General features: G+C 47.6%; 1 protein-coding gene across 1 annotated transcript in view; it reads left to right on the forward strand.

Moving 5' to 3' along the window:
- LOC306750629 (cadherin-6-like) overlaps window positions 1-12302 on the forward strand; it is a gene marked incomplete at both ends in the record, with an annotated part of 28987 nt that extends 16685 nt beyond the window's left edge. The window contains 7 exons of the mRNA XM_079234092.1: window positions 1350-1537; window positions 4399-4652; window positions 7765-7901; window positions 8370-8491; window positions 9668-9785; window positions 10002-10253; window positions 11797-12302. Of these exons, the coding sequence (XP_079090218.1) occupies window positions 1350-1537; window positions 4399-4652; window positions 7765-7901; window positions 8370-8491; window positions 9668-9785; window positions 10002-10253; window positions 11797-12302 (1577 nt within the window). The remainder of the gene's footprint in view (window positions 1-1349; window positions 1538-4398; window positions 4653-7764; window positions 7902-8369; window positions 8492-9667; window positions 9786-10001; window positions 10254-11796) is intronic.
- Between the last annotated feature and the right edge of the window lie 726 nt (window positions 12303-13028).

Raw genomic sequence — 13028 nt, forward strand, 5'->3', positions numbered from 1 at the left:
CTTCTGTACTCACTTTTCAGTCTCACACATTGTCTCCCTTACTCTCCCCCCGTCTCACTTCCTCTCTCGGGCATCTGGCAAACGGCAGCCAGATCAGATTGACAGATTACTGGCGTCGTTGTGTTTTTCCCCCCTCGGTGGCGGCGGTGCAGTACAGTGGGCGACGCGCAGAACTCCCTCCTCCCTCTTTTGGGGGAGAGAGAGAGAGAGAGAGAAGGGAGCCAGACGCTGTCATCTCTCCACCAACGAATGAACAGTGCGAGGAGGGGAGGGAGACGGATAGGACAGGGATGGAGGAGGTGACAGGAGGGGAAGATAGAGGAAGAAAGAAGAGTGATGCAGGCGACAGAAAGACAGCCTGTGATGGAGGGAGTGAGGGGGGAGGGAGGGAGGGGGAGCTTAAAAAGAAGGAGAAAGAGGAAGAGATATTGTAATGGGACACCCAGAGGAGGTGGAGTGTCAGGAAGCGATATCATTGTTGTCTGCCGGAGTGATGCCTCTTCTTTTCCACCCATTGCTAAATACCTGTTAGCCTACGGAAACCTTCTCCTAGTGCGTCGCTTTCAGTGTGTGTGTGTGTGTGTGTGTGTGTGTGTGTGTGTGTGTGTGTGTGTGTGGAGGCAAAGTGTCAGCGTCACCGAGACCTGCCGACTCAGGCGTTGCCAAAACACTGTCAGCATGTTTTATTAGTGTGTCAGTGCTGTTTGTCTCTGCAGGCTGTGTGTATATCACCCCCCCCCCTCCTCCCGCGGTCCAGCTATTTATTTAAGCATACGAGATGCAGCTGCGGTCGACAGGCAGCCATCAATTTGCCCGACTCAAACCAGGAAATCATCTTGCGGAAAGAAAGAAAGAAGAAGAAGAAGAAAGCAATTAATTTATGTGCAGCAAAAATTGGCCCGAAATTTATGTTCCACCCTAAACTCCTGAGTAGAGAGTCAATAGCGCTTGTAGCGACTTGCCGTGAAAGGCCAAAACATCTGTTTTTTTTGGAAGTGAAATATGTTTGGGATGGCTGCTCCAAACAGCTGATCTACAAACGCCCCCCCCAAACCCCGGTGCTGCTTTCTGATTGGCTCTGACTCACCCTCCACCTGACTTGTATTCTCACGCCCCACTAACAAGGTCATAAAAGAGGTGGAGATGTACGACCGGTTGTCAGGGCCTCTTTGTCTTCGTAGCATTAATCCCGGGTGCATTTTAGGGCTTTAACGCTTCTCTACTTTTAATTGTGATGAAATAAATCGTCAAAGGATCGCATCTTGAGCCTTGACCTCTGCGGTTCCTTCATCAAATGCCAAAATCTCGAATATAATCCCACTTTTCTCTCCCCTCCTCACCCTCCTCAGCCCTCTACGACTTCAGGGTGCCCGAGTCCATCGAGCTCGGGTCGGCCGTGGGACTGATCCGGGCCCTGGACGCCGACATCGGCGAGAACGCGGAGATGGACTACCGGATCATCGGGAGCGACGGCCCCGGGATGTTCGACGTCACCACCAACCGGAGCACGCAGGAGGGCGTCATCGTGCTGAGGAAGGTCAGCGGCTCTCTTGATTGGGGGCCGTGTTGGGGGGCGGGGCCGTGAGAGGGAGGGTGTAGCTCCGCCTCCCGGGGACTCGGAAGACATGTCGAGTTTATTTAGGCCTCTGAATAAAGATAATAGATTCAAGTTATTATCATTAAAAGGTCTCCATCCAGGATTCAGAGCAAATCAAAGATTGAGGGATTGCCTCCACACAGCTCTCAACATGGCGATGAGCTAGCCTCTGTATATCTTGACAATGCTAATAGCTGCTAAGAGGTTTTAGTTGTACATGACAGCAGGAGAGTTGGAGGTTGTTGCAGCTCTTCATCCTCACAGCTCACGGCAGCTCCTCCTTTTCCTTTTCTGCAACGTTTAAATCGGATTCGCTGCAAATCCCGAAATGTGTTTTGTCGACATATTTTGTGATAAGCAATCCCAGTAGGTGTCCTGTGTTTTGCCAGTTGAAAACCTTTGTTGCAGAGCAGCACGACACCAGTGAATCCCTTTAAGTGGATGAAGGCAATTTGAGTGCTGGCGGACTCCTTCACTATCAGGGGAAACTATTCTAAACAGAGGTAATTAGAGCGTGGAATGGTTGGAAAAAAAATAATAATAATCCCCACAGACAAGAGGTTTGATTTCATAAAAATCTTGAAAGGACAACATGCTGTAATTTAACATTATCTGTAATTATATCAAGTCTGTATGAATTAAACCAACAAGGGTTTTAAGTGTTATAGTGCAGCCAAATTCACAGCATGGATTAAAGGTTAAGGTGTAGACGGCATGATAACAACATCATGATATTTGTGCTAGAATGATGCAAGAAATTCCATTCACATAGTTTTTGCTTCACTTTTCTCTGTCATGCTTGTGAGAGGGAGAGAGAGAGAGAGAGAGAGAGAGAGAGAGAGGAACTTTGTTACGTCTGTACGCTCCGGCAGCCAGCGGATGGACATGTGGAGTTATTAGATTCAGACTTACACTTCCCCCCCCCCGTACACGTGTTTTTGAGCGAGGTTCATTTTTCCCCTCGGCTGAGACCAAAGCAGAAACATCGCGCCGTGTTTCAGCGGCCGTGGTTTTAAGCGCGCCGTGTTTCTGACGTGCTCAACAGAACCCGGCAGTCGCCTCATCAAGCTCACGCTCTGCAGCCTCCCATTGATCGCCTCCATCATGCCACCGTTAAGTGCAAGATGGGCATAATTGCCTTTTTGCAGGAAAAATCCAGATGGAACGAGACGTTTTTTTCTTCTTCTTCTGAACCCGATGCGACTTCCTGGGAGGAAGTCGCATCGGGTTCAGAAGAAGAAGAAAAAAACGTCTCGTTCCATCTGGATTTTTCCCACTTTCTTAGGCCGTTCCCCCCCAAACGATGGAGATATCGTTACATCGTTCATTTGTACAGTACAGTCTCACTCTGATCCAGCTGATCCATCACACGTGGAGACGCGACAAAGCTGCTTCCTTTCAAGCTAACAAATGGGTAGAAGGGAAAAGGTCGAGAATAAATATACATTCTATTAAATATACATACATGTACAACAACAACAACCGCTTTCACAGAATGCATTATGATTGTCATCTATATATATTAGGTGCTGGGTTCACATCATTTACATAGAGATGTTGCGGTGCTGAACAGATGAGTCCTTCAGCGTAACACCAGATATGCTATATCGTTTTGCACATTTCAGTTCTTTTTTATATTTGTATTCTTTTGCTCTCAAATCTAGAAATGTTCACGACATTTTCTTTTCTTCTGCATAACTATTCGTACTTTTCCGTCATGCAGTCAAATGAAAGGTCACGCCAACGTCTCAAAGTCTCGTTCCCTGTTGCGTATTCACTAATCTGATCTCTTCATTTAGAACAACAACAACAACAACAACAAGTACGGATGTCAGCCATCAGGAAGTCAGGTGGAAAAGGAAACAGGAAGCTGACTGAAGACATAAGAAACGTGCACTGCGAAGCATTAACGCTTAATAACTGCAACAACAGGACTCCATACAAGACAGTGAAAGCATCACCTGAACACACACTATGTGTCTCCTCTGCATCCTGCCTCGTTAAAACTAAAAGGAGCGTCGGTTCTCCACCCAGAGGCCACGGCGGCCCCATTGTTCTGGTGGCAGCCGGTAATAAAAAAAGGCCTTTAAGGTCTGATCTCAGGTCTGATCCCTGCAGCAGCCGTGTGTGTCCATCAGCGCTCTTGTTAGTGTCCTTGAACACGACACTGAGCCGCTTTCACGCGCGCTCATTAGACCATCGGCGGTTTATTAATGCATAAAAGAAAAGAAAAAAAAATCACAATCTGACCTGCAATCCGAGTTCTCACAAAATCAACAGCTGAACAGCGTTTGCTGCCGCATGCAAATGAGGCTTTTTTATTAAAGCCAATATTAAGGGGGCAAACAAGAAGTCACTGCGGAAACTTCTTTTTAATTCAAAGGGGGCGGGAGGAAAAACAACAGCAACAAAAAGAAAAGATGTAACGGCCGCGGTGCGTTTAAAGGTCCGTGTCACCGCGGTTCATCGCGCCGTCAGCTCGCATTAAGCAAACGGAGGTTTGGCGCGGTCAGGGACTCCTGCTCCCCGGGTCCAGATGCTCGGCGCCGTGTTCCCGTTGGCGAGGTTCTACAAGAGCGTTTCATGTTCAGCTGCGCGACATCTTTTTTCAGGTTCCCATTAAGTGCTGCATGTAGCTGGAACCAGTTATATATATATATATATATATAAAACAATAAACGGGTACAGAAGCATCCATCGCACATGATGCGTTCAAGGGCAGTCAGAAAGATGAATATTTTCGGAATAATGATTTTTTGTGCCGCACACGTCACACATCTATCTCTCTGTGTGTTTCACAGCCTCTGGACTTTGAGAGGAAGCGTCAGTACAGCCTCCGGATCCAGGTGGAGAACGCCCACATCAACCAGCGCTTCTACTCCTCGGGGCCCTTCAGGGACGAGGCCACCGTCAAGATCACCGTGGAGGACGTGGACGAGCCGCCGGTGTTCGAGCGCGCCAGCTACGTCATGGAGGTCAAAGAGGACGCGGCCAGGAACACCGCCATCGGCTCCGTCAGCGCGTCCGACCCGGACGACAAGAAAAGCCTCGTTAGGTACTGAACCCCCGCCGTCCCGCCTTCAGGGGCCACATCTGTGTTCCTAGCGGGTTTTACCGGTCCCACAATAAGGAGGGGCGGAGCCAGATTATGAAATCTGTCCACACGTCTGGTGTCTCAATTTTGGACTTGAAACCTGAAGCTTGTGCATTTGTGATCCAGCTGCAGTGAAAGGGTAGAAAAAGGGGATGTTTGTGCTTCGTTTTGAATAATAAACAGCATCAATATCCATAATGCGCCCTCAGTAGAGGGACACAATGTTCCGTTGGACGCACCAAAATGCTGGCAACTACTAAAATGTTTAAAAAAAAACAAAGTTCACTGACTGGACTTGGTTCAAAGGGATGCAAGTGTTCTATTAAAATGGGGGTAATGGCTGCAGCTTCCACTCCGTCTCAAAGACTTCTTTTTTTATGACGCACTAAGGGAGTTGGCTCTCAAGGTTGAAGTTCCACCACTTTATTGCAGGTGTCAAATATGATATCATTCTCTTTTTATCGCCCCATCATCAAGGAGGTAGCTACCCCGTGGCATTTAGAGCCACGCAGCGGAGGAGGAGGAGGAGGAGGAAGAGGAGGGCCGGGGAGCCTGGGGGCCGCCTGGCATGAGGAAGTCACTGAGACGCTTATCTTTACGAGCTCGGCACCGCACGTTGAGGCTGGATGTAAAAGCCTACTTCCCTCAGTGAGGATGCCTGCATGCGTGAGCATTTATTATGGGATGTTAGTGTCAACCCCCAAGCCAGGACGCTGGTAAATATATATTACTGACAATTAAGCCCCTGGAACGTGAACGCTATTCAAGGTTTTTAAAACCTGAATAAAGGAATTGTGTTTGAGTTTAATAGTATGACCGAAGTGGGAAAGATACAGTAACCTAGAGTAAAAAATAAATACAAAGCTGCTAACTATTTTATTCGCCCCGGTTTTGAATGAAGCTTTTTTCGTGCGGCGGTATTCTAAACGCCGTGTTCCCGTCTCCGGTTTACCAAGGGCAGACTTTTGCAAAAGCATTGAGAAGTTTTGATTAGTTTGGCATGAAAATTGCACAATGCAGCGATTGAATGTGCATTCAAAGTGTGCTGCGTCCTTGGGGTTTCGGGTTGTCCGCACACACACACACACACACACACACACACAAGTGCTCGGTGAGTTTTTTTTTTGATGGTTTTGAAAAATACATTTGTGTTTAAAACTAGGCTGAATTTCAGCTTCACAGTTCATCTTGACCTCCAGGTCCACGACGTAGCTCTTCTGAAGGTCATGTGACAAGGTCACAAGATCATTAGTAGCTGCTAAATGGACCTTTAGTGGAGATTGTCTTGAGTGATTTGGTCTCCCGGGTTCCATGCAACCATTTTTTAAACAATATTTCTTTGTGTTTCTTACGCTTTTTTGTGCCCACGTCTCCGTTATGTTGCATCCACGTATTTCCCAGGTCAAACTCCAACTCCATTCACCTGCAAATCCCCCGAATCAGCACTTTTGCTGGCTTCATACCGACTCTCGAGGAACATCTTCTAAAAAAAAACACCCCACCGCTGCTGCAATGCCGGGCGGCCGGGCGGGTCATGAAAGAGGATATATACGTCCCAACCCTCCGTGTCCTCCCGGCCTGCTGAGAGCAGCACTTTGGGTGCCCGGTCAGGACGCGGCGCGCTGCCATCTCTCCGTCGTTAATCAGGGGGGGGGGGGGGGGGGGGGGGGGGTGCGGGCCCGGCGCCGGCTGAATTATTGGGAATATTAGAAAAGCAATTAGTAAAGCCCGCGGCCTCGACGCAGATTTAACGAGGTTAGAGTTACCGGCGGAGACGAGGAGGGAGTGTTTTAGATAGAGACACTAAACATGGTCGATGCGGGAGGATGGAGGGGAGGAGGGCGGCGGTGCGTTTGAGAGCCGGGGTTCACAGTCGCCCCCTCGGGGGTCTCCTCCCTCTTACAGCCGGCCCTCCTGATGCCCGCTACTCCATTAATCACACTGATGTATCACAGCAGTCTGGGAAGCAGAGGGGGAAAAAAAACCAACACGACTGGATAACCTGTTGGCTCGTGTGTGTTTGTGTGTGAATGCAGACACTCACACACATCCATCCCCACCATGGGACGGGACCGTATATGTTCATGGCTGCTGCTTTACTTCTTTCTCCTCGTGCAGGTGTTTCACGTGGGTTCAAGACATTTGCACTTCTGCATTTGATTCCAGCTGTAATGCGTTCGGTTGTGGGAGAAAGGAAGATGGTCACTTGAGTAAAGACCGAGGCGGCATCCAATCCCTGGGTGTGGATGCAGGTGGTGGGCGGGGCTTTACTTCACACTTGATCCCCGATTGGATGTTTAAATACAACTCAAGGGCAACTTCTAGGACATCCTCCTGAATCTGTATATACATATATTCTATTTTTTTCTTCTTTTTTTAACGTTATCTTAAAATTTATGTAATTTATGTGTTTTTTTGTGTGAGAAACTTTAACGCCGCCCTCCTGGACATGAGATTTAAACTCTCAGCGGGACGCCGCTGGTTTCGTGTTAAATACAAAATGGTTTGTTTGCGTGGCAGCAGATGTGTCAGAGGTCCAAACCCCAAAACTATCTGCCTGGTTGGATAACACAAAAGGGTAATTGAGAAAATACGGTGTGGGTTTTTCCTGATTGGAGCAGAGTGACCCTCCTCACAGCAGAATGAACATGTTGAGAAGCGCTTTATTACCGCCTGGAGTTTGGCTCATTTATGCAGGTACAAAATAAAAGTGTTGTTCTCTTTAACAAAGATGGCCTTTCTTCTCAGGGCAAACCGCTGCTTTGGATTGATAAAAAAAAAAAAAATTTTTTTTTACTTAATGCGTTTCTTGTGTGGTGTGAATAGCAAAGAAAGGGAATAATGGCAGAGTGCAGACAAGTCCATCACGCTTTGTCAGACTTGTTTTGAGTGCCTCCCGCCCGCTGAAACCTCGCTAATCACACGTGGGCGAGACAGTAAAAGGGACTATTTTCTAACAAAAAATGACTGCACCCTGTATCCCTCACCCCGGGAACACCACCCAGCCTGAGTGCTCGAGTCCAGAAGCCAATCTGTGTGTGTGTGTGTGTGTGTGTGTGTGTGTGTGGAGCAGGTACTCTATTGATCGGCGCACGGACATGGACAGAATGTTCAACGTGCACGCGGGCAACGGGTCCGTGTTCCTCCTCCGGGAGCTGGACCGAGAGGAGAACGCCTGGCACAACATCTCCGTCATCGCCACCGAGTTCAGTAAGTGAACTTCCTGTTACCACGCCGGGCCAAAGGGGATTTTTTTAATTTTTTATGGGGAATAAATTCTGGTTCGTTTTTTTTTTTTTTTTTTTGGAGAGTGCTAAAAAGTCTCCTGTAGAAAAAAAAACAGGCAAATATTAAAAGGGCTTTTAATCCTAATGTTTCCTGGGATTGTAATATTACAAATGTGTGAAGAAAAGTAGAGCCTGAAGGAGTCGTTTACTCCTTAACCGTGCTGCTTCATGTGATATTTATATATATATATATATATATATATATATATATATATATATATATATATATATAGTAATTTACTTGTCACATATCATTTGTATTTAATGCTATGAAGATCCCAATTACACCGTTGCCTAACAACGTTGCCGTTGCTTGTGTGCAAGGAAACGGGCAACCAACAACACACACACACAAATATTGACGTGTGTAAATCTCCCCCGTGTTTCCCAGACAACCCGCGCCAGATCAGCCGCGCGCCCGTCTACGTCAGAGTGCTGGACGTCAACGACAACGCGCCGGCGTTCGCCACCGGCTACGAGACGTTCGTGTGCGAGAACGCGAAGGCCAATCAGGTTGGTGCCGCCGCCGCCGCCGCCGTCACGGTTTACCCTCGACTTCCTGTTCCAGCCAGTGATGAGCAGACAGTGTGTGTTTTAAGCTGGAAGAAGTACCTCAGTAGACGGGAGCGTTATGCATTATTAATTATGCATTATGCTCACAAACATCTCAGGTGGATAAAAAGAGTTTCCTCCTCCGAGTAGTCAAGAACACATCAGTTCAAAAGGAAACAGCTGCTCCACAGACTTCATTTGTTGCATGTAGCGCTCACACATACAGATGTTTTTCAGTTCTTCTGCTGCCGATGCTTCCAAGTTGGAAACCCACAATGCAGCAAGGAAGGACACACACACACACACACACACACACACACACACTTTGACACTTTAGAGAGTCTTCGCTTTCAGTTTCACGTGTAAATTGCGCCACATATTTTGTGTGTTCACACTTGGGTCCGACTCACATGCTGCTGTTGGAAGCGCATCGTGGCTCATGAGGAGTGTGATGATCCCGGCTCCGACTCGTTAGACTGTGAAGTCAAAGCAACAGGAAGAGATCTTAGATATTGGAGCAGCAGCAGTGGAAGAAGAGCTCCTTTTTATTTACTAAAAAGTAGCACGTTTGAGCATTAAATTGCACTTAAAGCGCCAAAAGTAAAAGTACACAGTATACAGATTAATGTATTTGTACATGATCCGATTAGAACTAGTGATGCATAAAGTAAGCAGCTGCTAAAACGAGTCCCGCGCACTTAAAGCCCTTTATGTACTGCTGGGCATCATGCGGCTTAATAATGCACCATACAGAATGAGTTGATCACGTTCATTATCAATAATCCGAATCTGACAGGTAGCTACGAGCTAACGCTAATGAGTAAATGTCGAGGAGTAAATTGTGTAAAAGGGAAAGTACACAGTAGAAGTACTTAAGTTCTGAAGCAATGAAATGCAGCTTCAGCATCTGCCCAGAAGTGCAAAAAGAAGCAGTAAAAGTGCAAAGTGCTAGATAAATAAATGTAAACAAAATATATATATATAGTCTTAAGCAGTGGTTCTTAAATGGGGGTAGACGGCTATATTCCCCAAATATGGCGACATACCGCGAGAACACAAGCGCCCGCAGCCGCCCGATTCTTTTCTTTCCCGGCTTCACGCGTTGCTTCTCTGACCGCGCCTCTTTCTTTCCTTCAGAGGATACAAACCGTGAGCGCCGCGGATCCCGACACTCCAGTCGGGGGCCACCGGTTCTTCTTCAGCCTGGCGCAGGAGGCCTCCGGGAAGGCCAACTTCTCCGTCCGCGACAACAAAGGTGAGGCGCGCTCTCGTGGTTATTCCCTTTGCAGAGATGGCTCCCACGAGGCTCTTCCACCTGCCTGCTGTTAAACGGAACCCCATCTAGCGCTGCACTTCATTTTGTTTGCTGCACGAAAAGCACATTCACAGGCCAAATGCAATTTAGCGGAGAGTGTATTGAAATATGAATTGGGATCGCGTAGTAACCGGACGTCCCGCCGTGTGTTTCCAGACAACACGGCCTGGATCCTGACGCGGAGGAACAGCTACAACAGCCTGCAGCAGAGCATCTACCACGTGCCGGTGGTCATCTCGGACGGGGAGTACCCGATGCAGAGCAGCACCAACACCCTCACCGTGCGCGTGTGCAGCTGCGACCGCGAGGGCAACATGAAGCTGTGCAACGCCGAGGCCCTGACGGCGAGGGCGGGGCTCAGCACGGGGGCCCTTGTGGCCATTTTGCTTTGCGTCATCATCCTGCTCAGTGAGTACGGGGGCAACTGACCGGCAGACATTTTGGTTTTTTTCTTCCAATTTGAGCTTTTTGAGCTGCAGAAGTATTTGATTTGACGGTTTCCTGAAGCGTCGTACTTTAAGAGCACGTGGCGCACGTTGGTGGAGAGGCGGGTTCACGGTTCCCTCCTTTAAATCGGGTCCATCGCTCCCGCCGGCCGGGTGCAGCTGCAGAAGCTCGGTCCGAACCGGATTCAAACGCTTCAGTGGTTCCTCATCACGCCGTATCAGAGGAGGGAGAAAACGGTCCACTGCAGGATAAAAAAAAAAGAAAGAAAAAAAGGAAATAGCACTTATGAGGAATTTATATCTACTGTGAGTAAAAGGTTTGAATTAAATTACGGATGAAAAAAATAAATTAAATGTGTTACAAAAAGTGGCTTTAGGGCCGGAGAGTTTTCAAAGCTTTCACATTGAGTCTCTTCAATGAGCGCTAAGGAAGGGAGAGGGAGGGGGGGGGGGGGGGGATAATTTCAGGACTTCATTTGACAAATTATTTTTTTCAATATACTATAGTGTGACTTGTGTTTTGACTTAAGATTTCTTTCTACATCCTGTACTGTGACTTCTTTTACAATCTTTTGACATGCTTGACTTTTCTATGACTCATGATATTTTACGACTTTTCTTTTGACATACTGCCAATTACTTTTATTGACGCGCTCTACTATAACTTTTTTATGGCTATTTTTTTTACATATATATTTAATGACTTTTTTGACATTATATACTATGACTTTTCATCAGTTTTTTTTTTCCTCCAACATTTGTTTTGTAACATTTTAAAACGTTTTGGGTATTTTTCTAAATACTTTCCTATAAAGTTTTTCGACGTACTAAATTGACTTATTCTTACATTTTTCAACATACTTTAACATACTTTTTTGTTATGTGTGTGTGTGTGTGCGTGTGTGTGTGTACTCGTATTCTTTTTTTCAAAATGCTATACTTTGACTTTTTTTTTAACGTTTGACATGCCATGACTTCTTTATGATTTTTTACAAACTATACCGTGACTTTTGGGGGAAATCTTTTCAACACGATACACTATGACCCTTCTTAAGCAGTGAGAGAGTCAATGTGTTTGAGGTCAACTTGCTGATATTCACTTGGTGCCACATTGTATTCACAATACAGGAGCACTCCAGTAGTTTAAATCCATCCATTACCTGCTGTCGTGCTCCTGTAATGTGAATACCCAAACTTTATTCCTCAAAAGTCATGGAGTTGTGTTTCTGGCGCACAATGTTTTTTCTCTTAAACTGCATTCCTTTGTGATCTCGAGCATCGCGGCCCTGAGGAGGGAACATACATAATGCATCTTTGTGGTAGCTCAGCCTGTTTCTACAAAGTCAGACAAAGTCCCTGAACATCAGTGAACACTTGTGCAACATCAACAAATCCCCCTGGAAAGGCACTGGCCTTCTGGAAAGCAAAACAAAAAGGAGAGGGAGCAAAGAAACATCAGCTAAAAGTCACCAAAGTGTATTATTTGCTTTGTTTTGGTCCCGCAGTGATCGTGGTGCTGTTCGCGGCCCTGAGGAGACAGAGGAAGAAGGAGCCTCTGATCATCTCCAAAGAGGATGTCAGAGACAACGTGGTCAGCTACAACGACGAAGGCGGCGGAGAGGAGGACACGCAGGCCTTTGATATCGGCACGCTGCGCAACCCGGAGGCCATCGAGGAGAGCAAGCAGCGGCGGGACATCGTGCCCGAGACCTTCTACCCGCCGGCGGTCCGGCGGCCCGCGCCGCCCCCGATCCGGGACCACAACGGGGACGTGAGGGACTTCATCAACCAGCGGCTCCAGGACAACGACGGCGACCCGACGGCGCCGCCGTACGACTCCCTGGCCACCTACGCCTACGAGGGCAACGGCTCCGTGGCCGAGTCCCTCAGCTCGCTGGAGTCGGCGACCACCGAGGGCGACCAGGACTACAACTACCTGAGCGAGTGGGGACCCCGGTTCAAGAAGCTGGCGGACATGTACGGCGGCGACGACAGCGACAGGGATTCCTAACGAGAGCCCGCAGAGAGAGAGAAAAAGTGAAATGAAAACACGTTTAAAAAAAAAAAAGACTTTCTTTTTCCTCCCCGCCCCCCGGGGGCAAATTGTTGGTGCATGTTGCGTGGCGCGGGGAAGAAAAAAACGGCCGAAAAAGGGACCCGAAAAACTGAGCGCCGTTTGTCCACATGCTCTTTTTCCGCCGCCACCGCTCCGCTCACCACCCCGCCGACCCGCCGGTGACCAGACGTAGAGCTTCGTGTGTCCAGTCAGTGTTAGTTGCGTTTTTTCTTTTTGTTGCCGGGGTGCAGTGAAAAGATACTTTGTGTCGAGACTTATTTTTTTTGTGTGTATATGGAGTGTACATGAGGCCCAAATATATCTATGCCGGTATTTTTCTTTTCTTTTTTTCCCCCCAAAAGCTGGTGGACTCTTCAACAAGCAGCTTTGTAAACCAACACATACGCCGATGTATTTTTCAGTGTTTCTGGGACAAAAAGACATGCTGCATATTGTGAGTTCTCTTTGCTTGTGTACGTACGGTAACATGATACAATACGCTGTACAGTGTTTGTTTTTTTTGGGGGGATTTCAATCGTCCGAAATGATCCCCTCGCACCGGTTGTCCGTTGGCTGGAGCCAGAAGTGCCAGGAAAAAGGTGGAAACAGATTGGACGATATCACGATGCGCGTGTCGCCGTTGGAGATAAATATGGAATTCATGGCCGCAACAAATGTTCA

Source organism: Taurulus bubalis (assembly GCF_910589615.1).
Source record: "Taurulus bubalis genome assembly, chromosome: 18".
Classification (NCBI taxonomy): domain Eukaryota; kingdom Metazoa; phylum Chordata; class Actinopteri; order Perciformes; family Cottidae; genus Taurulus; species Taurulus bubalis.